The sequence below is a fragment of the Pseudoliparis swirei genome, chromosome 15 (assembly GCF_029220125.1).
Source record: "Pseudoliparis swirei isolate HS2019 ecotype Mariana Trench chromosome 15, NWPU_hadal_v1, whole genome shotgun sequence".
Classification (NCBI taxonomy): domain Eukaryota; kingdom Metazoa; phylum Chordata; class Actinopteri; order Perciformes; family Liparidae; genus Pseudoliparis; species Pseudoliparis swirei.
Genome location: NC_079402.1, coordinates 11934911 through 11962047, shown reverse-complemented (window position 1 = coordinate 11962047; position 27137 = coordinate 11934911). Strand labels below are relative to the sequence as shown.

Below are 27137 nucleotides of genomic sequence, written 5' to 3'. Positions count from 1 at the left end.
TCGACTCGTTCATTATAAAAGAATTAATTTGCACCTTTAAGAGTACGTCATGGAAGGAACGACGGACTCAGGCAACTTCTAGTGTAACTACAGGTTTATTAGGAATGAACATGTTCCACAAACAAAAGGAGAAACACATTCACAGTACTTTTCATCTCCCCAACACGGTGCACTGAAACGTTGTACAACCTCAAAACCCCATTGGACACATGACGCCTCTTTACAAAAATACGTCAAGACAAAAAAGGTAAGGTCGGAAGGGGGGGGGGGGGGGACATTGGCAAAACTAATAATATTCTCTATCTCAATTAATTTGATCATTACCTCAAAAATGGCAACAGGCGACAACAAATATTAAGCAAAGTCTCAATTAAATAGTCCCTAAAAAATGCATTTGTGTAAATTGACCTGGAAGAACAAAAGCCCCTCATGAGCGCTAATGACATCTGCAGCTCTACACTTGCATAACATTCAGTAAACTATGAGAACACACAACAGGAGGCAACTGGTCAGGTTTAGGAAACATGAGAGCTGAGTGTTTGAATTCAGGTGTGGATGAAAATGACTGGTGTTTGTCAAATGTGATTGGCCAGATGAGGGTCCTCTGTAAAGTTATTGTTCTTTTTATGGAGAGGTAGGATAGTTGTTATGATTAATATATCAGGTCCCAAAATGAAACTATAACAACTAACTCCTTACAGCACTTTGAGATTATAATAGTCATGACGAGTGCTGACCGGTCACCTAATGATCTCTTTCTTCAAACCGTGTGCCAGGAAAACTTCAATTTCATCTACTGGATCGCGGTCATCAAAACTGTAAAAAGTAATAAAGGATGGAAGCCGTATTTAAAAATAAATAAATTATCAAACCTTGATGGATTACATGTCTGGTGTTGTAGTTATGAGATAGTTAGGTGTAGCGGGGGAGATACTGTCGTTGTGTCAGTGATCTTTCAAAACTACTCAAGTGGTCAACAACTAATCCATTAATATTTGTGCCGTAGATTCGAACCAGATTGAGAGTAAAGGGGGACATTATGGCACAAGTTTATGTTCATGGCAAATGTAAAAAAAAAAGACAACAATTTTAATTTAGAAATGCTTCATAACAATGTTGAAGAATCCATCTTTTCTGAAATGTGGCTACAATAATTGCATGAAGCAAGTGCAACGTTACTTGTGACTCTTTGCACAACAGTCAGTTTAACATCTGGCCCTAGTTTACAAACAGTGATCCTTCATTTCCCTCTCGAAAAATAATGAGGACACACATATTGCAGTGGATGGAGCCACATTCACTTCAGAAAAACAACAATCACTCTGCTTTACCGTAAAGGCCAAAGGCGAGCATCAAGTGTACTGTGACATCAGAGCCACACAGGATGATGCGATGCACCTGGTTCAGAAACATCATTAAATCCATTCAGCCATGATAAAGAGGGTTTGCGTGGAGGAGTTGTTCAGTCTGTCCTTATATGACCGCTGTGGTGTCCTACTTCAAAAAAGGTCAGATCAATATGGTTTATTGTATCAAATGCTTGATAGAAGAGGTCTGAATGGCGCTTTAATCTGTTTGAAGCCGTGTGTGTGTGGTGGGTGCACTCGAGGCAAAAGGTGGAGGTCACAAGACACGAGGAAGTGAAAAGAAAAAAAGAAAACAGCATGACTAGATTTCTGTCACTGGCTTCAAAAACAGGATTTCAAGGTTTATGACATTTTTTAGACCGAATACAAAAATCTCTAATTAACGTACAATATTTAATCAAACAAACTTTACAAAAGTGTTAAACTATTCTGCTTTTTTTCTTTTTACTTGTACAGAAAAGGTTTAGACACAAGGATTTCAGCAAATGGACCCAGCTGTAAATAAAAAGGGGAACACCAGACTACCGTACGATATAAGAAAATTGCAGAAAACAGTTAACAGTGTGGAAAAACAGTGATCAACTCTCATACCTTTCTCTCGGGTTTCACCTTCATATCTCTGCTTTTGTTCCTTTTTAAATTACAGTTCATCTAAAATGCTTGAAATCAACTATTTCCTAAACATCCCAACTGAAATTGAACTTGCGTGCATTTACATTTCTGATTGTTGTTTTACATTAATATAAGTGTCTGTAAAAAAGATGAGTCGGTTGCTCCCCAGACTACATCCTTCCTTTAATATCTAGAAATAAAAGTTATGCCTGTAAATCTGTCTCCGAGTAATTACCACAGTGGGGACACTAATAGAAAACTTCAATATCTGCATAGCGTGGCTCCGATTGCACAAGCGGTTCTTTTTCCAGCAAACTTTGCAATTTCTTTTATTAATAGATGTAAGGAAGGGCGAGCCAAGCACTTTAAAATCATCTTTGCTCAATTGGCGGAGTCACAAACGGACAAAAATCATCTTGATGCGGAGATATTTTTTGGAACAAGATCGACTCATCGTCTTCCACCTTCCTCGCGCCATGTGTGCTCCGAGTGGAGGCGCCCGCCTTACTCGTTCTGGGACTCGCGCACTTTGGCTTGCAGGGCATCACAAGTCTTCTTGGCGTCGCCGAGCAACATTGCAGTGTTGGGCTTGTAGAAGATGGGGTTGTCGACAGCTGCGTAACCCACACCCAGGGAACGCTTCATCACGACCACCTAGAGCCAGAGGAGATAGTCACGTTTACTCGTTAGCCTCCAATTGGACAATTAGATGTGAAAATACAAAAGAAGTCTTTCAAATCATTTGGGGTGGGAGGGTGAAAATTCAGTTTAAAAACTATGCCAACTTCTCTAAAGAAAAATCTTAATGTCCTTATTATCTCCTCCTCTAGAGATCGAGGTGGGATGTTTACAATTTAAAAAGTCACAGCTGCTGTATTTAACAATATTGTTTTCCTTAAGAAATAATCCTGCTCGCAAATCAGTAGATCTGATTAAATTATAACCTGAGAGTTTGGTTCGGACAACATTAATTCAATAAAGATGTCTCGACTTCAACATGCAAAAGTAGTTTTTAGAGTTTGTCAGTGTGTGTTTGCACATGACTCATGCATGAGCACTTAGGAATGACCAGTCAGAAGTATTTGAGCGGTTCTTCTCTAAAATCAACCTGTATGAGCGTCTCTTTGAGCGTCCGTATTAGCAGTGTGTGGTTGGGTGGAATGTCCACTTTGATTTCCCCAGAGGAAAGTGTGTGGAAACAAGTGGGAGTGGTGTATAAATCCCAGATCTCGGATCGGTGCCAGTGGGATGCTCCGAATGTCGTCATTCCAAAGTGACACAGTCACTACTAATGGGATCAGCATGAGACTGCACCTGGAACTTTAGCAATCTGCCTCCATGTATATGAGCCTGAGTGTGTGTGTGTGTGTGTGTGTGTGTGTGTGTGTGTGTGTGTGTGCGCGCAAGCGCGCTTTCAATTGGGAGGCCCCTCTATGGGTATAGACTCCGACATTCAGTTGTGGCGATAAAAAGCACTCCAGTTGTTGTGAAATCCATTCGTCCTCATCTTTTCGGGCTTCGGGGCAACCTCATTATCACACATGCATGCACCAGATGTCTCACCTGCTTAGACTTCCAGACCTCCAGGACAGGCATACCCGCGATGATAGAGTTGGGATCTTCCTGGGCGGCTGAGTTTACCGTGTCATTGGCACCGATCACCAGGACCAGGTCCGTATCTGATTGGGCATCCAACAGATACACATTTTAAATTTCTGTTTGCATCACTAGTCTAGCTGTCACTAAGGTTGAGGCAGGCGACCAGCGGAGACTCCAGGAAAGTTGTTGCCAAAAAATACTTTTTACCTTCTAATTTCCCATAAAACCACAAATTCTCATGAAACTCTCTGCCTTAAAAGTGAATAAGTGCATCTCCTCAAATAGGAAACTAGTTCTTTAAACGCCCTATTTAACTGTCAAGTGCTTTCCCTGACAACTCTCTCAAGCTGCAACACAAATCAAACAAGTTGGGTTACAATCATTTTGAGATGAGTCGGTTAGGAAACTCATGGCAGAAAGGACTGGATCCTATACCTTTGAAGTCCTCATTGATCTCCTCCATCTCCAGCACCATATCGTACGGGATACCAGCTTCAGCCAACAGCACATTGAGCTGACCAGGCATACGGCCGGCCACCGGGTGAACACCAAACCTGTGAAAACAAAATGACCAGTTATAATAAGTACTTAAAACAGTCACTGCTCTCCATGAACTGTAACCTGATTTTTTTTTTTTTTTTTTAAATCAAGTGAGATGGGATCTAAATGAACACCGAAAAAGAGACAATATGATGGGGGCAAATGGAGTAGCGACAACAGATTATTGAGAGTGTGCGTGTATTGAGAGAGTGTGTGTGTGTGTGTGTGTGTCTTAGCTCTCAAACTCAATAAGTCATGTCATGTAATCACTAAATTGACTGAATTCCAGCGGTTGTCTCTTTGACCGACCATCATTTGGAGGTAGGTAACTATATATACAGGACTGTCTCAGAAAATTAGAATATTGTGATGAAGTTCTTTATTTTCTGTAATGCAATTAAAAAAACAAAAATGTCATGCATTCTGGATTCATTACAAATCAACTGAAATATTGCAAGCCTTTTATTCTTTTAATATTGCTGATTATGGCTTACAGTTTAAGAAAACTCTAAAATCCTATCTCATAAAATGTTAATATTTCCTCAGACCAAGTAAAAAAAAGATTTATAACAGCTGAGTGTTTGTCAAGGCTCAGGAAACCCTTGCAGGTGTTTCGAGTTAATTAGACAATTCAAGTGATTTGTTTAATACCCTACTAGTATACTTTTTCATGATATTCTAATATTTAGAGATAGGATATTTGAGTTTTCTTAAGCTGTAAGCCATAATCAGCAATATTAAAAGAATAAAAGGCTTGCAATATTTCAGTTGATTTGTAATGAATCCAGAATGCATGACATTTTTGTTTTTTTAATTGCATTGCAGAAAATAAAGAACTTCATCACAATATTCTAATTTTCTGAGACAGTCCTGTATATATGTATTTATTGTAGTTGAGGGCAGATTCAGAATTGCTTCTGGGCTATATTTGCATCTGTGGCTGCCGACTGAAAAATAATTTTCTGCCCTTTATGTATTAGGACAACATGTATTTTGTCCAGGTTTTGCTCTTGCAGAGAAGCGAAAATGTCTCTTTACTTCCAGACTTCATGATGTCAATATTCTGTAGTGTAAAAGAGGAATAAAAGAGCATTTTTACGCAGACAGGTATGAAGAGTAAGAATACAAGAACTTAAGAGGGCACATTCGAGTACAGAACAGAAAGAGAGTAGGAGTAAGACATCAGGGTAAAGGCTTGTTCTCTGACCACCCACTTTCCACTAATCAAGTACAAATGCTCTAAGTAGCAGCAGCTGCCACAGCCAGGATCAAACAACTGCGGCAGGACAATTACACATGCTGTACCTTGTCCTTCCTCTCCTTCGCGTTTCATTTTCCCTTATTCTTTCTTCGCACACAGGTCTCTTCCTATCTGTCCATCTTCTAGTCATCAAGCTCAAAACCACAACTCTTCTTTTATGTCCTCCACGGCTCAGTTTACATATTGTATGGGTTAAAAGTGTTTGACTTTAATTCCTTGCATCCTTAATCTACATCTATATTTTTTTATTCATCTTCACCTATATCCATCTCGCTATCGATCCGTCGAAATTACAATTGACTGTTTATGTCTTAGAGTACTCTCGTTCGCCTGAGATACAATATTTACTGTAGTTTATTTTGCTGAATTCAATAAATGCACATTTAATGTGTAGAGCAGTTAGTTGCATCAATACTTTACCTGACATTCTTGCCAGCAGCTTGAAGCATCTTCACCAACTCAGCAATGGGGTACTGGGCCTTTGCGGCACAGAGTCCATAACCTGAAAGACAACAGGAAACAATTAGCTGATATTAAAGCTTCGTATGGTCTACCCGGCTTTTAACATGTATATACACACACACACACACACATCTCTTCAACATGCCAAGTGGACAAAAGCACACAGTTTGTGAAAAGCAGCGCTTGTACAAACAATCATCTGTGGTCAGCAGCAGTCTGACTGACAGCGGATGTAGCTGATGGAAAGTAACGTGCATCTGGAAAAAAATGAGTCTCAAAGCGTTCGCAAAGATTGACCCAGCGGACGAGCCTTTGAGTAAAACATTAAACACGCTGTGCACTGTGGCCCCACTCCTCGACCGCCTCCTTTACAACTTTAATTGAATGTAATGATTATGCCGTCGATGCTTTGAGAGTCCCACTTCCAGGTGATCGAGTGAATGATAAGACAAAATATAAGTGCTTCACAAATACATATGCATTTCATTTAACCATGTCCTATAACTGATACTTAAATATTCATATGTATATACACGCACATATACATACATATATATATACACATTATATGTATACAATCAGGTTACTTGCATTCTAGTAGAGAGCTGGCACTGATTTCTGTACACAGGATGTGTTTTTTTCTCCAAGCCTTCATGTTTAATATTGCTAGTGTGTGTGACTTGATTTTTATCACACCGTCACAGACGCATGTCAAACGGTCCAGTGGTGTTTACTAGCCTTGTCACAACAACCAGTCAGAAACGTGTCTTGTTACATCACGGCAGTGAGACTGACAAGGTTTCAAATTCAGCATAGAGAAAGGAACAATTACTTTTTACAATGTAATGGTTTTGTTCTCTCCATCACAGTCATTTCATTTCTTGTGCTTCCAATATTCTCTGGGGAGTTTCGCCGATAAGAAAAACAAGTGGGCCCAGGCCATGCGGAGATGGACTAGACGAAGGCAGGAAAACACTTATGTTTATCAGGCCGAGTCTTAACAGTTTCCACAGATGTCAATCAGGCAAAGTGACTGTGACGGCTCCAATTAGAGAGACTGGTCAGAAAGGAAACAAGGGGGCTGGCTAGCAATACTAGCCGACTACAAAAAGGTAGCGAAGGATTAGTCAACAACTGACCGATGTCTTTCATATCACTCTATTCATAAATTACTTTGACAGGTTATGTTTGTTATATTGTTTCTACACTTATTCTAATCCTGACATTTCACTTCTCTTTCTATAATCTTCCAAAGAAAAGGTCTGGCATGTTGTTATTCGTCTTAATTGTAGACGATTTTGAGAAAAGACTACCCAAAAAAAAAAGTTTGCATATCCGCCCTTTCATTTCTCCCACCCCTTCCAACTAAAACATCTTTGGCCTGGTTTTGTTTTCAGCTGTCAGATGCGTTCCTCTTCGTCTTCTATTCATCTCAAAAAAGAAAGAAAAACTGACATTAAATGCCGCTACATTGATCACTTCTTAACCATATGACCACTTTAATACTAGTAAATTGCAAAAAGAGTTTCCTCTGAAGAGTCATTCTGTTGTATATAGGAACTCAGCAGTGTGACTGGAATCACCAATTTGCAGGCTGGATGCCTTTAGTCTGTGTTTACATGTACCCACGTGAGTAAAACAACTCTTGGGAACTTGGAACAGTCTGGCGAGGGGAGTGAGATATCACCGGGCCACACAATGATGGTTTAGGACAGCAGCACTGAGGACCATCACAATAGTCAAAGTGGGAGGATCAGAAACATATTTATAATCAAATATTGAAAAAACATGTGAAGCGAAGAAAAGCATGCGTTTGGCCCAAAAGGTTGAACCCCGAGCTCTAACCCTCTAAAAAAGAACTAGACGGCAATTTTGAACATAGCGTTTGAATTGTCAACACCAGTCCAGGATACCCTCATTTCATCTAATTTTCCCTTGACCTTGCATATATATGCCGCACTGTAGAATGTCTATTTACCTGGGACTGACGACCACACAGAAACCTGGGTGTGTGTGTGGCCACTCTAACATGACTTGTCAATTAGCCTAGCAAAATGGTGATGTAACATGGGTCAAGAAAAGGTTAAATAAACAGAACACACACTTCGCTAATGCTGAAAAAAAAAAATGAAAAAAAAAGCCGACTGGCAAAGTGAAAGTACCATGTTTTTCCACTTGCGTACAAGACCCTCCCTCTATGCGTGTGTGGGGTTGTGCGAGTGTGTGTCGTACCTGGAGTGATGATTATGCTCTGAGCTTCTAGAATCATTTCGACGGTCTGGTCCACGTTGACCTCTGTGTGTGTCCCGGTGATCTCCATGGGTTTTCCTGTGCCAGTGGAAGACGTGCCATAGCCTCCCAAGATCACGTTAGCCAGTGAGCGATTCATAGCCTGAGGGGGTAGAAAGATGTTTTGAAATTCCTTACATTACCTCTTGCCTTAACTTTATAGAACGAGTATAGCAAAAAATACAGCAATCAGAGAACATTAGAAAAATCCATTCCTCCATATTTTTTTTTTTATGAAACCCCACATTTGTGACAGACATTTACTCGAGGGGCTCTACTGTGGTAAAGTAAGAGTCCCTCCTGGTGGAAAGAAGAGGAACAACTACATTAACGGTGCTAATCTACATAACACATCAAATGCAACAGCAGTGATGCCGACATTCCAAGCAGCGGCTCTGTGATGCAGGTGTTTAAATCGGCTCCACTCACCACACACATGATATAGGACAGAATGGCTCCGGACGACCCAATGAGAGCTCCGACGATGGTCAGCAGGTTGTTGTTGAGCAGGAAGCCCTCGGCGCACAGGGCCCAGCCCGAGTAACTGTTCAGTACGGTGATGACCACCGGCATGTCAGCGCCTCCAATAGCTGCCGTCAAGGTGACACCCTGGAGGGGTGAAGACCACAGGGGAAAAGTTTCAGCCACTGTATTCAGATCAGCTCTTTAATCCAGTGAACGACGCAGCAGATGATCAGCTATAAAGAGGAAAAGTGATCCCTCCATAGCAACTGGAACTAGCTAGCTTAGAGATGTACTCCCTTGTTCTCTATCTCGTCATCATGTGCAGTGCATGTTTAACAAGGGCCGACTGTAGTTATCAGAGCAGCGCCAAAATACAGGAGTGTGCGTGTGCATTTTTTTGGGTGCACATCTGGTTAACATACTGTGGATTTATTTTAACGCCAAGTGAAGACACACACACACAATAAATGATGCATTATATTGCAATCTAAAGAATGATGAAAGATACACTTTAAACTAATGTTTTCCAGATTTTGCCCTAGAAACACACACACACACACACACACATACCATGACAGCAGAGAGAACAGACACAGATCCAAGACAGGTGATGCCTGTGATGTAACTGGGATCCAGCATGTATGGAATCATCCCGCCAACACAGGCTGCCATAAGAGTGGCGTTCAGAGCATGACGACCAGGGAGCGCCAGTGGAGCACTGCTCAGAGAACCTACATGGAGAGAAGAGGGAGAGAGAGGCAGGAATTAATTAAGAACTTCAAATAAAATACCACTAATAATTTCACATAAACACTTGCATTTATGCATCAATCAGCTGTAACCTTAGTCTTAAAAAGGCATATTGAAACAGTGGGGGGGAAAAAAGCTTGTATAGCAGCACCACTTGAGACTTGTCATTAAGTGAATGTCATGTTCGTGCATAATTTGACCTCATGAAACACTTGCAGTCAACATAGAAATTACAGAGTGGCTGGTAGGACTGGTGCCAGCACATGAACCCAGTGAACACATTTTTTCTCCCTTTTCCCCTTCACAGCCGTGGAGCGTCAGACATACAGTTCGGCCAAGCTGACATTAAAAATACTTTTACTCCTGTAAAGAGTGAAATTCAGTCACATTGACAAATGCAATAGGTTCCTTTTATTCAAGCATGGGACAATATAAGAACTATTAACCTGGACAAAATAAGATTACTATATTATACCGATAATCTTCTGAACACTTTCAGTATATTTAGAGAAACGCGTTATTATTGCATCACATGCACTTTTTAGACAAATCCTTTTTGTGACAGAGTGGGGGGGGACCTACTAGTGACGGCTATACACTTGTCACAAACACAAAATGATCATATATGAAATCATAAGGATGCACAACACTCCAAAATATAAAATAAATATAAAAAGGAAGAAGAGAGCCACGACCAATCTGATCCCCTATGAATGTTCTTCCAACTTGTATCATGCAAGTAGCTCTTATAAAAGATAACATTTTAAAATATATACAGGGATATTTGCAGTTACGGCCTACTCTGTCGACCCGTGTCATAAACTGTGCTTTTAAAAACAATAAAGGCATTACTGTATGTTCTGTCTGTGCATTAGCAGACTGGAAATGTTAATGTTTGCTCTGCAGGGGATATTAAGATTACACACAAACACAACTGTGCTTCTCACCTTGCAGCTTGCCATAAGCCACCAAAGAGCCACTGAAAGTGATTCCTCCGATGTAGGTGCCGAGGTATGCGACTACCTTGGTGAGGTTGGCTGCAGGGTCAGTGGCAAAGTTGGGGTACTCGATCATGTATTCCGCCACACAGGTGAGCACGGCAGCCATCCCCACCAAGCTGTGGAAGGCCGCCACCAGCTGGGGCAGTTCAGTGATCTGGATCTTCTTAGCAATGACCAAGCCTAGAGGGAGAGGGGGAGAAAGAGAGAGAGAGAAGAGAGATAACACATTATTAAAGTGCAGTGGCCCTGAAAGACCCAAACACTAATAACATGCAAATCACAAGCACGTGCACACAAACTCAAGACTGCTGGGAAGTGGGTCCATCTGAGGAACCAGGCGTTGAGGCCTGTTCGGGGAAATTCCATGTTGGTGAGCGAGTCTACACTTTGTGTGTGCGTACACAGTCTGTGTGGATAGTGTAGTGTAGGTTTCCGCTTCATTACTGGAACAATTAGCATTCAATTGATACAACTGTCCTGGATGAGTAATTCATGCTGCTCACAGACAGACCCCCCTGAGGCTGGCAGGGAGCTAGTCATGTTGCGTTTGATGTAAACATCACAGGGATGCGTCTGCGCTGAAGAGTTAGCTTAATCCGACCAGGCTTGCATTACACACACAAACACCATTCTGCAAGTATAATAATCGAGCATCTGTAAGTCTGCCATCTCCTTCTTTTGACATGGATACATACTGACTCACCGGTAGTACCACCTACAGCCATGGCTGCACTCATCTGTGCCAGGAGCTCCGGACTTGGTTTTAGGGCACCCAGAGTGGCGATGATCCCTCCCGCGACTCCCATCATACCCAACGCGTTACCCAGACGGGCTGTGCGTTGGTTGGAAAGGCCAGCCAGGGCGCCGACGCAGCACAGACCCGATCCCAGGTACATCATCTGGTTCAAGAAAGGAAAAAAAAAAAAAAAAAAGGGTATTATAGACAATTGAGGGACCACATGATGAGCAAGTAGACCAAATGATGTTGTTGGAAGGGGCTGTACTACATGTGAGGAAACATTTCAAACATCCTCTCGCACCTGTTCAATGTTGTATCCAGAGTGCAGAGCCGCAGCGTAGCCACCGATAAAGACACCGCCAGGAAGCAGATAGAGGTAGTTATGCTCTGGAGGATCAGTGGGACGCTTGAACATGTCCAACATCTTCTTCGTCACCAGGAAACCACCTGGGCGAAGAGACAGAGAAAATAAGTACATCTCCACTTACAGTGGCAATAAAATGGGTTTAATCTGCTTTACGCAAGAGAAATGAGCTGTAATGTGACAACACTGAGGTGTTGAAGCAGGATGGAAAGGTAAGGAGTAAAAGGCACCTGGAGCACATGAAGAACATCTATTTTTAGACAACAGGTGTTTTAGTCACCAGCAAAAAATTGTTGCCAAGCCCAATAACCAACGTTCGGAATTTAATGAGTCTACTTTATGCCAGTGTAAATATTTCAAGTACAAAACCTCAAAAGCGTCAAACCGGGACCAGACGCTGTCTCACTGCTTTACAAGAGATCACATTTCCGTGTGTATGTCTCTCTTTTCCCTCCTGGCATTTTTGTGTGTGTGTACACACACACACACACACACACACGCACACGCACGCGCACGCACGCACGCACGCGCGCACGCACGCACACACGGTGAATCCGAGGCTAGCATCGTTTCTCACCAGTTCATGTCAATTTAGTCGTAGACTGTCCTGGTTAAAAAGTGTTAAAAAAAAATCTGACTAATAATATTGCTGAACAATCTGTGTCAATATATTAACATGGAGGAATGTTCATCTATTTGAACAACGCAAAGCCAGAAACTACTCATTTCTTTTGGTTATTTAGTTTGTCAAACCCAGAAGAGGGCTGCCAACACTAGATTTAGAAAGCGTCCAAGAATAGACGCAAATCAGCAACACTGGCCAACGTGAGGCCTCAGTCTACAGACAGGCTTGCATCTCTGACTTCCACACAGCCAGGTGTACAGCTTGTTAACTAGACACTGGTCTCAGATTGGCACTCTTTATCAGCCTGGTGCATGACCAGGAAAATATGGAATCTAATATTGCACATTGGGAGAAACTGAACATATTTAGCTCAAGATATTCAACAGACTTGGGATGTTTTCCATGCATTCCCACATCTTTTAGCTGCGGACACACAAAAGGGAACAAGAAGCTACGGCCAAGGGACCTTATTCCTCAAATCAGAGGTCTGTTTTATTGGAGCTAAATTTCACTATTGTGTTTCGTCTCATTCCATGGAATGTTTTTTTTTCTCCTGTTCCTGGGGGTTTATGGGTAATGCGGTAAACCACTTAGAAATGTGCATGTGGAAAGAAACCCATGTAGAAGATAAAAAATTAAATTAGGTATGTCTATAAAGGCTGCGGTATTTCAGCATGCTTTAGTTGAGGGAAATCTAAAAGACTAATACGTGGTTTGAACAGTACTGCCAGGAGAACCTAGAAAGCCCGAGCACTGTGGCAGGATTCACAGCCTTGCATTGAAGTAGGGAAAATGTTGTGGTGGCCAGCATCTCATACACAAACACTCAAAGAAGCTTAGGTGAATTTAAACTGATCGATTACGCAAGTTAACTCTAGCTTGTTGTCGAACCCAGTGGTTCTCAAATGGGGGTCCGCGTACCCCTGGGGGTACGTGAAGGCACTCCAGGGGGTACGTGAGATTTTTTAAAAATCTATTTAAAATTAGCATCCATTCAAAAATCCTTTAAAAATAGTTATTTAATAAATATTCAATAAAACACAAGTGTAAGTTCATAAACTGAATTGTATATTAAGTAGGCAATTTAATTTAATTATCCTAAAAACCCAGTCTCCCCCATATCAGGATGGTTTGACCCAACGTGGCACACGCTAACGGTCCAGACCCGTCTATCACTGCCGGCTTTTAAACTCAAATAATGAAGTCGTGGTTGAAGCGGAGCAGCAATGCTGCTGAAAACACGGAGGGATAAGTGCCAAAGAAGGCAAAACCAGAGCCGGCAAAATCCCGTCAGTTTTCAGACGACTATGTTTTAATGGGATTTACGTCCACGAGTTGCAACCCACCCAAGCCTTTGTGTTTCTTCTGTGGGGAGAGGTTAGCCAACAGTAGCATGAAGCCAGCCCATCTTGAGCGCCATCTCAAGACAAAACATGCAAATTACGCTGGTACGCCGCCTGAGTTTTTCAAGAGGAAACTCTCTGAATTCCGGTCATCTCAAGAAACGATGCGTAAATCCTCCACGACATCAGCCAAAGCCCTGGAGGCATCTTATGCGGTGTCTTTGCTCATAGCTAAAGCCAAGAAACCATACAGGGGTGCTCAATACGTCGATCGCGGCGACCTGCCAGTCGATCGCGGCGTAGTATGGTAGATCCCATGACATAAAAAAAAAAATTGGCCCGCCCCCGTGTCACTTTCTCTATAGCGCTACATTACAGCAGAAGCATGTCATTTCTGTGTTAACGTGTCGCGTTAACAGTCCTCTGCCCGCCGCAGAGCTCCGACGCCGGTCTGCGCGCATCGGGATGGAGCAAAGAAAAAGTAACTAGCACCCCCCCCCCCCAGTTTAATGCAATGTTCATTGTTGACAGTTTAATAAATCCGACACTGATGGCACAGTGCTGTGTATTACTACTTTTTTTTTACCAAAGATTATTTGCGCTGGTTAGGGGGTACTTGGCTGAAAAAAGTATTTCACAGAGGGTACATCACTGAAAAAAGGTTGAGAACCACTGGTCTAACCGATAAAATTTAAATACATGCATGGCTCAGCCCTGGAGGAACATGCCTTTTCCTAAGATTATTAAAGAGTAATGAGTACGATAATGACTCCAGGAACATTTTATCATTGCAATGGACATTTTTCAAAAGGAAACTAGCAGGGATGCATGTGTGTGGTCCAGGGCAGAGCCGCTGATTCTGGTCTGAGCAGGTGGGTAGAGGGTAGCTGCAAAACTTGGTTCAAAAGCATGTTATTGTACAATCAATAGAAAAAAATGCAATCTTCAGCCTGACCTGATATTTTATTGGCTAAAGGTTGCTGGAACTGGCAGTCATCACGGACAGGTGTCTATGTGCGGATGACTCACCAACAATGTTGACCGAGGAGATGAAGGCCGCCAGCACAGCCAGTGTCCCAGCAGTAGATGTTGGGGTGTAGCCGCCTCCCATCAGGGACAGACCACCCACAGCCGTCAGACCTGCAGAGCAAGGACAGTGTAGCGGTCACGGTCCTCCACTTTCAAAGTTCATTATACAAGACCGTGAAACCTTTGGTGAAGACGTTACAACTATAGGAATGTTACAGTTGTTTCTTATGCTCAGAATACTTTGCTTCTCACAACAAGATTGTTGTTTTTTTTTAAAGAGAGGGTGTGTGCGTGTTCACCAAAAAAAGAGGCTCAGGAAACAGTGATAAAATCAGTCCTGTAATGACTTACAGGCAGTAGGATGCACCAAGGGCCTGCATTCACACGGAATTGTGTTTGAGTGCAATTCATGTTGACTGGCAGGTAATGTGTGTATGCATGCATGAAATCAATAGTGTTCGGGAGAGTTTTAAAATGAGGCAACTGAAGTTCGACCCCCTCTCCCTCGTCACCTTGTTTTAAAATGCTGCCAAACATCATTGAACAACCTTCAAGGAAACTTTCCAAAAATGTCAGTATGGTTTCTAGCACAATAACACCTGAAAGTAAGTCAGGATGCCACTGATGACCATATTTAGCACAGATGCTCCTGACAGTAAGGTCAACTCATATATGCAACACTACCCAATACATCTGATCTGTAATCTTGTTCTGTATACTTTGCAATGTTCCACCTCTCATTTTAATCCAAGACATGTTTTGTAAATGCATTTAAAACATTTTGAAATATATATTGTGTTCTATCAGATATAGGCTTGAACTGTAATTACCTTGCACTTCCTATTTCTTTTAAATCAAACTCTTGTAGCAGGATTTTGTTAAGATAAATAAATGCATACAATTCAACACATCTTTAAGCCTTTATTATTATCTCAGTCGGACCCAAACCAAAGTTGTTGGATCAGTTGCATTATTCTTAAGCTTGTTTCTTTTTTAAATAAAAAAACCGTCTGTAAGCCAGTCCCCATGCCGATGATGTAGCCTCGGAGTATTAAATTAAGAACTTTGCTCGGTTGGATACGTCAATACATCTCAACCGATTTAGTAACATTGTTCAGACTGGTAAATGGCCTCATAAAATACAGTATTTGTGGCTTGTGCATTATGATTTTTATGTTCTTTATCTCTTTGGCCTCTGTCTTAGTCAATCCATATATGAGCACTGAATATGGTGGTCACTTCATCCTATTAGAGGACATTTGAGTGTATGTTGCAAAATAATTATTTCTTAACACTAAATATGTGGTTTACATTTACGGAAAATGCTCCGATGAGAAATTTGATCTGACTGTAGAAATAAATTACGAGGGTTGTCGCAATCAAATTGTTAGTATATTCATTAATATATTAATTCTATTTTAAATGATTAAATATGCATTTGACAAATCAAAAAGTAAGCTATACCATTCTAGATTTAGCACACTATTTAAGGGTTAGGATTAACCCTAACCCCAAGTAATAGACAGATCAAAAGGTAAGTCTGGCCACCAAAACTAATAAATTAGCCAGAAAGAAAGCCAATAGGCATCAGTGCACACACCGCATACTGGCGGGCCAACGTTGCTGTGACAAACGTCAGCTACAGGCAGTGGGACAGTGAATCAGTGCTCTCAAGTAGATTAAAGCATTTCTATCAGACACCAGATATGAAGATGTGCCTCGATGAGCCACTGGATACGAGGCCAGTGAAGAATTCAAGAGGACCCACCACTCCGTCACTACTGGTTGTAACACTATGATCTCCAGATGAAGAATATAACTGTCCCTTCCTCAAATCCTAAATTCCAATACGATTCCCTAATGTCTGAGTGATTGTGTGTGTGTGAGACTTTACGATGGCTGGCACAACAACAACAGAGCAATGTTGGTCTCACTGTTTCCATAGCCAGTCAGGTCACTGACGAAAAGAAACTGAATTGTAAAATAATAATGGACAGCCAAATATGAATGGAAAATATCAACAGGAATAAAAAAGGACAGATGGAGGGCCAGCAGAGTTCATTTGAAGGTGTTCCGTCTACTCTGTGTAATAACTTTTCTAATTCGCTGTCTCATAACCAAATGACGTTCAGTGTTGATTTATTGATGACATTTGACAAATTAAATGGAAAACTTCAGGAAGACAAAACGTGGTGTATAAAAGCACAAAAGACTCAGAAGAACAAGTGTGATGGTGTGGAAATAGATTATAAGTACAAAAATTAAGATTTAAAAAAAGGTCTCTTAGTTGTTGCACCCTTGCTCCACAACGGAGTTCTGATGTCCAGCTGTGTGCACAACTAAACGAGGAATGACTTCACTGACCCTCAAAGATCACCGACGGTGTGTCACTTCCTACCCCAGTGTGGGTTTGAAGTGTGATCAAAGACACACGAACACACACATGCACTTACCTCTCTAACCTCTTCACCCCTCTGTGTTAAATTGCAGCCGCCAATCAGGAAACAATCTTTTAAGTTTGTATTTGGACTCTGAAAAGCAACCGCATGGCTGCTGAGAAACCTGCTGGACTGAAAGGTGTCGCGTTTGATTTCCCTGCTTTTTTTGCACAATGCGTTAAAATTCAATGACGTATTGTTGGGCTATTTACTGATTAAGATTAGTGTCACAATTAATCTGGCTATAGATTTCCTATTGTTCAGCCCTACCTTGTGCCCGACAGTGGTGTAGTACTGGATCGCATTATGCTGAAAGGTGTTTGTAAAAGATCCTATCGCAACCAACCTGAGATGGCGTTGGTGACGGACATGAGTGGAGAGTGCAGAGCAGGTCTGACTCCCCACACCGTGTGGTATCCCACAATGCCGGCCAGGCCGAAGGTGGTGACGATCTGAGTGAAGGCGGCGTTGGGAGCTGCCAGACCCAGACCCAGTAGGGTGGCAGCACCTGGTTAAAGAAATGTTTGTTTTTTTTAAATAGAGATTTTCTGAACAGCATATCTGGGGGAAGATTCTGTGAAAATAATGTAATTGATAATAAACATGTAGTGAAGATTATATTTAGAACAAGAAAACCCATCATTGGTCCCCAACCTTATGACTCCATAACACAAGATAATCTTAACTTGCAACCCTTTGTCCCAGGTTGAATATGCATGCACTGTGAGCCCAAATTGAGGCCAAAAGACAACAACAAAAAACTATTCTTTCCCATCTTGTTATCATCTTTGAGCATTGGATAAAGTGTATTTCCACAACTATTAGCACATTTTCTTTGACTGCAAGATGTGGGAGGCATTTGACCACCCATAAGGTCTTTATGTCTTATTACTTCCACAGACAAGTATAATTAATTACTTCGCAAATTGTCTGGTGGCATGAAACAAACTGTCTGGTGAAGCAAAAGAAGCTATCCGTGTCCATGGCAGTCAATCTAAAAATATTAAAAAGACACGATACATGCGACACTAACAAGAATAGAACCAGCATGAAGCAAGTTCACTTAAAAAAATAAAAAGAGCTTTTAAAACCAGCAGCTGTGTGTTGGTATTATATAGGAAACTACGAGAGCACCTAAACAATGTGTGAACCGCATTAACTGCATGTGGCACACTTAACACAGAGCGCCTTGTGGCGCCTTGTGGCACCATGGGAACCACTCACAAGGACACTACTTCAAACAAACACACACACAGCGTGACACTATTTTTTATAATGCACACTTCCTGACACTAACAGGGTGTGTGTGTGTGTGTGTGTGTGGGGCTTCTGGCCTCCTGTGCACATTCCCGCAGTGACCTAATAAGCTGATTATTAACCTATGCTTCACCTTCTGGTGGACCTCGACCTCCCTCAAGACCCAATGTGGACAATTAACAAGAACAAGCCTTGTAAATGTGCATGATGAGCAAGGTTCTCAGATATCGCATTTTCCCCAACCAGAAAATCTATATTTGATGGCACATTCAACCAACCTCCAGTGTACACGCCAGCAGTAGTGAGTGTAGCCTTGAAGGGGGTGATTTGGGCAGCCTTCTCCTTCTGCTGCTCCTGGATGGATTTGAGTTTAGGAGGAGCTGCAACGGGCACATTGTTCGGCCGGGGAGCCGGGAACAGGTTCTTTCCATCCTGGAGGCGACAACAATTTAGACCGAGAAAGGTATGAGGTGGACGGGAGAAAGATGGGGGGGGAAGAACAAACAAACAGTGTTCAATCAATCTTTCCTATCCACCAGATTAATGGCTTGGCTTGTAGTCATCTACACTTTATTCCCTGATCTCATCACCTGATGGTGTACAATGTCCTCGGTTGCATTCATAAATCTCTGAAACATTAGACCACACTGTCAAGATCAAAGTAAGAAAACTAATGACCAGTAAGTAATATCTGCATTTCAGCCTCATTTGGGTTCACATTTTGTCAGATATGGGTCAAATTACCATCAGAATCCATTAGTTTACTCCAACAAAAAAAAGAACATCGCTTCGATTGATAACAGCAAATACATTCTCCCACAATGTAACAATGAGCTAGGATTTAAGAAACGTAAATAATATGCGTCCACCAAACTGAAAAACATGGATGTTGGTTTGACGAGTACTGATACCAAGATTCGGGAAATAAAAATCTCTTCTTTCCTTCACATAACTTAAAAACAAACATTTTGAAAAGATACCTTAAAACTGCAGATCTGTACATTTTAGGGTGGAAAAAAAATGATGTTTCTTAATTACCAAACAATAAAAAGTGGGAGCCTTTCAATGGAGAAAAGTGAGGAAATTAAATGTGCTCAAGATATCAAATATGGGTACTAAAATGCACAAATAACAGAAAGGGAATAGACTAGCTGCTCTGGATTGCAATGCATTTTAAGCTTGTGGTTCTCCCTCAGGCAACATCATATGCTCTCTTATTATCGGTTGATACATAAACAGATTATAGGATAGTTATGACAAGCTAAATAGAGGCCAATAACATTGGCGGGCCATTATTTTTCCCGGCACCAACGAACAATTAAATTGATTTAGAGTAGCATGAGTACACCTTTATATACAGTAGAGTTGTACATTACAAATAAACACTTGAGATGATGAATTTGGTCACAGATAAACTCAAACTTTTTAATTCTAATGAACTAACAAACTCTTGTTTAGATACTTTGTTGGAAACAAAGGGAGAGAAGAAAATATTCTTTTATCTTACAGTGACATCTAGTGACTGAAAAGAACCTGCAGGACATTTTGAATGATTTTATAAACGACTGCACGTATCCTCAGTTTTTCTTCTGTGACACGTCATACCTGCATGACAACGGATCCCCTGATGACATGAGCCATGGTCCCGTAGTCAAACACCTCCTTGACATCAAGGAAAAAGTTCTCCTTGCTGGGGCTGATGGCCCGCATCAACTTAGTGATGTTGTTGGAGTACAGGGTGCTGGACTGTGTCGGCAAACGGCTGGGCAGGTCTGTGTAGCCGATGTGGGTCACACCCTAAATAAAACAAATACACAAATAAATAAATAACAAGACAAATCAACAAAAACCCTTCCATTTGAGAGCGGATGTGAGCTGACCTTGTGTACGGTCAGCTCTCCAGGTACTGTGGTCTCAATGTTTCCACCGGCCTCAGCAGCCAAGTCCACCACCACGGACCCATCTTTCATGCTCTCGATCATTTGTTTGGTGATCAGGATGGGTGCACGCATTCCTACAATGTGACAATGGAAACACAGACAGGCATTAGACACTGGCCCAGGAAGTGAAATAATAAATCACCCCAGCGACTGTGGACGCATGGCCAATGCAATGCACAAAAACTATTGAAACCAACCAAATTCATGGAACAAATGTGTAATTCTCTGACTGCCCACTTCATTTGTTTGCAGCCAATATGTCATTTTTTTTACATTTACAGTTGGTGTGCATGCTGTAAACGAGTCCGTGCTTTTGTCCATACCAGGGATCAGAGCAGTGGTGATGATGATGTCCACCTCCAGACACTGCTTGGCAAATAGCTTCATCTCTGCCTCGATGAACTCCTTTGACATTTCCTTGGCATAGCCTCCCTGGCCATCTCCTGACTCCTTAATGTTCACCTCCAGCGGCTCTGCGCCCAGAGATTTAAACTGCTCCAAAGCTGCAGCTCTAAGAGAGGGAAGGAGAGGGGATTTCTCCGTCAGGTAGAAAGAGAATATCTCTGCTTGGCGGGTAAGGCAAAAGATACATCGTTTGTCTTTAAAAGGTGCACAGACCTGGAGTGAAATTCACAGATGTCTTTGTTAAAACCACAAAAGTGTGTTTGGCATTCAAGGCGTGTTTGTAACTCTTACGATTTTAGTACCATCAAAACAGTAATATCAAAACAAACCTGGTATCAAATCCTCTGACAATGGCTCCCATGGATCTGGCAGAACCAGCGGAAGCTAATCCAGCCACGCCCCCTCCAATGATCAGAACCTAGTCACATACACAACATAGTTTGGGTTGGCCAGTTCAGTTATCTAGCTTGTTACAAATGGCATGGGCGCATGCACACTTATGACGATTCATATATTCTTTGAGGATAAAAGAAACTTTAAATGCAGAAACACTCATACTACACACCTTTGCAGGTGGCACTTTCCCAGCTGCTGTGATTTGTCCAGTGAAAAAGCGACCAAAGTTATTAGCTGCCAACACAACTGCCTTATACCTGAAATGACAAAGCAAAATAAAAAAGTCAATTATAAAATGAAGCATAAGCAATATGGATATAAAAGTAAGACCTGTAAGCATTTAACATATTCAATCAAAACTACATTTAAAATATCATAACAATTTGTTAACATTTGAACACGCATGGAAGTTCAGTATCTCTCTTAGATTGACGGTAAATCCCATCAGTGAGTCGCAGTGCCCGTCCTTGAAGGCATCATGTACATACCCTGCGATGTTTGCCATGGAGCTCAGTGCATCGTAACCCTGGGCGATGGTGACTCGGGGCACCTGGTCCATAGCCACGACTGTGGCCTTCTTCTGGGACAGCATGTCCAATAGCTCAGGATTCTGAGCTGGGTAGATGAAGCTGATTAAAGTGGCCGCATCCTTCATCATCTCCACCTCATGGACACCCAATTCAGGGTTGAAAATGGGCGCACGAACCTGGAAGCAGAGAGATTGATTAAACTAGACAAGATCTGTACAAGTAAACGGTAGAATGTTTTTCTAACTCTTCAACCTCGGGAGGAAGTTTGAGAAGCAGAGGGTGGGAAAGGATCATTTATTTAGTATTTTTTCATAAAAAAAGAACAGAAAATGCTGATAGTGCATGACTCCATATGCAATAGAGCCATTGAATAACCCAAAACGTATTTACCTCCTCATCCCTCTCTGACCAATCATTCCCCCTCCACCTCCAACTTAAATCCTACCTTAACCAGCACATCAGATGCCAAAACATCTTTAGTGTCTTTAATTGTTGCTCCAGCCTGGGTGTACTGTTCATCATGGAACTTTGAAGGCTCTCCGGCGCCGGTCTCCACGACGACATTGAAGCCCTGTTTGATGAGCGCCTGGACGCCAGTGGGAGAAATCGCCACACGACGTTCATTCTGGAAGATTTCTTTGGGGATGCCAACTGTGAGCTGTTTGTATGCAATACCTGCAGAGGCAACGAGAAGCAACACGGCATGTGACATGAGTGAAAGTGGTTTATATTAAATACATTTATTTAAAACATTAAAAAACAGGAGAATATTGTGTGCGTTTCATTATATAAACATCACAACAGCACAGAGGAGAATACTCGTTCAGGTGGAAGTTTCAAGGAGAATTTCCTCAGGAAACGGCCATAAGCACTAAACTGTGTTTATCATGAATACTCTACTGGATGTGTTTTGGCCTTTGAAGGCAGACGGGCACGGTCTTGTCCAGCAACCGTAAGAGTCTACAGCAATGATCTTAGTGGCTCTTTGAAGATTGTATTTAGTATGTTAGAATACAGATATTCTGGCATTGAAGGCACTGAAGAAAAAGTACAACTGAGACTTATGGGAATGTCGTTAGTTTGGCAGGTATTTGGTTATAAATCAATGTGAAATTTCACTCAAAATCATAGATGTCTCTACCAGATGTACCAATTAATTAGGTAGATGAATATTTATCACTGGATAACTTTGAACTGCTGTTGGCACAAGAGGAAAAGTCAGTGGGACCAAAGCCATTAGGGATTTGAGGAAGGTCTGTGCAAAATGTAATGGCAAACCACCCTATTGGTCAATCAAGATATTACAGTGATCAAATAGTTTCACTGAACAACTGACATTGAAATCGGATTCAACATGTACATGATTTTTATGGGAAAATACACAAGATAGAAATGGAGTCAAATGGGGATAGAATGAGTATGCCAATGACGCTGAACTATTAATATTTTGTCTTGTCTTTTTTAGTACTTGTATTCAGATCTAGTGCCCAAGCAACAGTCAGGTCACATGTTGTCTCGGCGTCTATGGAAAATTCCACTGCAGCACATTCCCTTCGTCTCCTCGCCTATAAATAAACACACGAATCTCTCACCTGCGTCCTCTAACAACTTTGTTGTATGAAAAAGTTAAACACGATAATAAAAAAATTAAAAAAAATTGGCAGCTATTGCTTTATAACACTTCTATAAACCAAGAGTGACCACATGCCACTGAATGCATCGTGTGCCCCATGACATAGTTCACACCCACGCACCGTGTCGGTCTATACTGTACGTCTATTGGCTCCCTAGAGGTCAGAGCATAGCAAAACTATATGCAGTGTTTGTGGTGCCCTCCACACGAGCCTGGAAACTGATATGTGTCCAGAATAGACGCTGCCAGCTGTTACTGGCTGAACTGCAGAAATGGCAGCATGAACCAGGTCACCAGCACCCCTCAACACCCACCTGCACATACAGAGAGCATCCACACAATTATGACCTCAGCACACACACACACACACGAGGCACCTGCAACCAGCTGGGACTGGCTTTCACCTTCTGCAGGGTCACTGGGTACAAAATGAGGGCATGGAACATGGAGAATATTGCTCAAAGTGACCTTGAGATTCAAAGCAAATGCAGGTAGCAACATTTACCTTTACAATAAACAAGGGATTACCTTCTTCATAATAATTAGAACGAAGAAAGAATAAAAAAAAAAAAGAATATGCATGCAATGATAATAATAAATGAATGAATGGGTAGGGCCCTACTTTACAGCATATTTATATCACAATTACAGATGTGTTTCACCAGTTGCCAAGGCCACCGGTGACTTAAGCATACTTCTAATGCTGAATAGTACCATGAATGAGTGAATGAGTACATTTCCACCTTCTACAAAAGGTACATGAGAAAGCACACAAAGGGTACAGGTGGTGTTGCTATCAGTAGTAACACATGCGTCTATAAACCTCAACAGCTGACGAAGAAAGGACAAAAGCACCAAATCCTCAGAATTAAGAGAACCAGAAAATGTTTGGCATTTTTTATAGAAAAATATCAATTAATATATTTTCAAAATGAGTTGCCAATAAACTTTCTGTTATTCGACCAGTGAATTAATTAACACATTATTTCAGGTTTAGAGAAAACCTTTCATTTTTAGGTCCCTCTGCAGCTCTCAATGAGCGAAACATCAAATGTGTAAAATTGGATTCATACATGGTAGCTGTCCACACAAGTAGCTGATGCTAATCTCATTAGTTTATAGCTTGCCAAGCAAAGCAGGCATGCAGTAAATAAATTAAATGTCCACGAACTGGCTAAATATAAAAATATTTACGTTTGGAAGTTTTATTTGCTCAAGGACGGCTGGAAAAGATGTTAATGTCGCGTTCACACTGGGACAGTGTGTTGCCATCACAGCCTCTGTGCTTTCTATGCATGTTGTACATATAAGCTTCATGCTGTAATTGACCTTTTGTCACAATGTAGTTTACAGTAGTAGTTTGTGTGGATATCCTTCATTACAACTAAAATTTCAGTTGTGTGTAAAGTGCCATATGTGTATAGTGTCTCACCTGGACTACTGGCACATCGTCCGAGAGCTTGATAGGTCTTAAAAAAGCGGAGGCATGACGCTTTGATAGCACCGCCGCTCTGCAGCTTTACATGGGAAACTCCGCTGAACACAGGGGTCGAGCAGCTGGTCGCCACAGCGCGTAGGAGGCTCGCCATGGTGCACACACTAGGAGGAGCTCAACAGGACAGCGAACACCCCTCCTGAGGAAGAGAAAGGTGAAAGATAAGGGCACCGGCAGACAGAGGGGGGGGGGGGTTATGGGTAAATAAGAAGAGGATTGAAGTCTGTGAAAGCCAGAGGGGACATATATATGCGTGTCAATATCTCTGTCCATCATAATAAGATTGCAATTAAATTGCAAATACTCTCCCATTTGAAAAAAGTAGGACTTTAAGTTGTGCACACGCGTCACAGAAATATGTCCTACCCGGTCCCCTTGTAGATCAAACATACGCTTATGACCTATGTTTATGCAATAGGTCAGACACACTTTCCTACATGGGCTTGCACCTAAATTTAACACCATTCTGGACACAGGCATATGTACATGTTTCTCACATTTCCAAGGATAAAATAAAAAGTGACACATCTGTAAATTAACAAAATAAAGTGCAACTTCCACCACTTTTTTTAATCAGAGCCTACAGAATGACTATAAGGCAGTAGACAGCATGAGGGACACATCATGTGAGATACAGCATGTTTACTTTAAAAAGGAGATAATAGAACTGGGATAGAGTAGCTGATATGGTAGAGTTAAACAAGGATAGACTGGCTGGATAAAATGTAAAGAGGCTGTTTTAGTTAAAAAGCTAAAAAACACAACCTTTTCAGGGGGAAGCTTAAACGTGAAAAGAATAAAGACCACAACTCATTAGTGCTAAAAACAATTGAGGAAATTGTGACACAATAAATCAAAGTAGCGTCATAATAATCAATTATTGCTTAGGTCATTTATTATTGCTTCCACTCAATGTAAAAGAATCAAAAAAGGCAAAGCACAAAGTAGGTCTCATCTCCTTTATATATAGGTTGTAAATCATGTCATGCAAAGTATTTTTAGTCATTTAGTTTTACAGAAAGAGTTCTATAGTCCAGGCCTGATTCAAATTAATTTGTTTGTCCAACCAACAATCAAAATATATTAAATCTATCAAGAAAGAAAAAATTCGAAACAGGAAGATGAAGAAAAAGGATCCGTTGGTAGAGCATGACTAAAAGATCAACAAACGTATTTAACTCTATTATTGATTTCTCTCAGTGCAGCTGCAGCATGGTTGTGTTGCGTTCAGGACTCTTAAATCATGCCAGAATAAACTAAAGCTACCACGTCATCAAAAAGTATTACGATCTTCTTTTTTTAAACGAGTCGCACAGATAGTTAATTAATGTAGATACGGTTAGCTCATAAAAAAGTAGGAACACGGACACACACTGCAAATGTCTTGTGCTTTGTCCGGAAACCTGAGCCCTGAACGTCTCTCGTGCTTCTTTAACGTTGATGACCCAATGAATGACCCATGCACCAACGGCTTCATCTGGCACCGCCTCACAACTGCGTGCAGTTCACAAATCCCGACGCGTAACACTGGGGGGATTACAAGTCGTTGTGGTGCTCATTGCAGATTGACTGAATCTCAGATAAACATGAGTATTATTCCTGCCTCTGTTCCCCTTTTGTCTGCGACATGTCGCTGAGGCTGAGAGCTAACGTCGGCTAGCTCGCGCTCTAGCCGCCAGCTGTTAAAACACATGTCTCGTCAAATGAAGGCAACCTGTGACTCAAAACACCACCGACACGCGCACAAAAATGCACAACGAAACAGACGCACAGGGAAAGTTTAGCGGCAGACAACTCGACTGACCTTTGCCAATCGTCCTGGCTCTGTGCAACAGAGGGGAACTCTTCTTTTGAACCGGAAGATGTCTGCCGGCCGACGTCTTTTATTGGATGATGAGAGATGATGCCGCAGAGGTTACGCGAGGACTTTTGATGGCTTTCCCTGACGAGGCAAAAGTCATTCATTGACCTAATGTAGTTTAAATGCTGTTTTACCGACGTGTAATCCAATATGTTATCAATTGAGAGTAACGTTACGGTTCCTATTTTATTATATTATTATTACATTATCAGTGCCATGTTAATTTATGTAGAGATGTTGTTTAAACCCCTTTGCAGGTCCATTTATTCTAAATGCAAAACCAATGCAAATGCATGTGCAATGATAAAGAAATGTATTAATGAGCAGCAGATTAGCCTTTCAGTGGCACTTGAATGGTATTTACTTATGGTATTACTTATGGTATTTTTGTTGGTTTTCTTGAAGAAATGTTACTTTCTTGTTTCTTGTTGTTCTGAGTTTGTACTCATAGTTGAATGCACTTATTGTAAGTCACTTTGGATAAAAGCGTCTGCTAAATTACATGTAATGTAATATAGGTGTATTTTTCTTTATCAGAAATGGCGTCCCAAAACCACGGCGACACTGAAGGTGCAACTCTGTATACTTCCACTATGTGGCGCTCTTTTACCCTTTTATAGATGCACTATCGCACTGTGGGGATTGTCTTTTTAAAAATCTTTGTTTTAACAGTAATCAAATGGACTGCTGCACGGACATGGATATAAATCGGAAGAAAAAAAAGTCATACATGGCT

The 27137-nt window shown here is 41.4% G+C and overlaps 1 protein-coding gene across 1 annotated transcript; it reads right to left on the bottom strand.

Annotated features, from left to right (window-relative positions):
* Positions 1 to 76: 76 nt before the first annotated feature.
* nnt (nicotinamide nucleotide transhydrogenase) lies at positions 77 to 26408 on the bottom strand. The gene is made up of 22 exons (XM_056432321.1): positions 26345 to 26408; positions 24478 to 24679; positions 21858 to 22087; positions 21371 to 21588; positions 21052 to 21139; positions 20816 to 20904; positions 20405 to 20592; positions 20022 to 20155; positions 19747 to 19938; positions 18420 to 18573; positions 17231 to 17392; positions 14447 to 14557; positions 11387 to 11532; positions 11050 to 11245; positions 10293 to 10526; positions 9166 to 9326; positions 8560 to 8739; positions 8074 to 8233; positions 5800 to 5881; positions 4014 to 4132; positions 3543 to 3658; positions 77 to 2633 (listed from the first exon to the last, which is right to left on the bottom strand). Exons 2-22 carry the CDS (start codon positions 24632 to 24634, stop codon positions 2484 to 2486), a joined length of 3267 nt encoding a protein of 1088 aa, XP_056288296.1. The 5' UTR covers positions 24635 to 24679; positions 26345 to 26408; the 3' UTR covers positions 77 to 2483.
* Between the last annotated feature and the right edge of the window lie 729 nt (positions 26409 to 27137).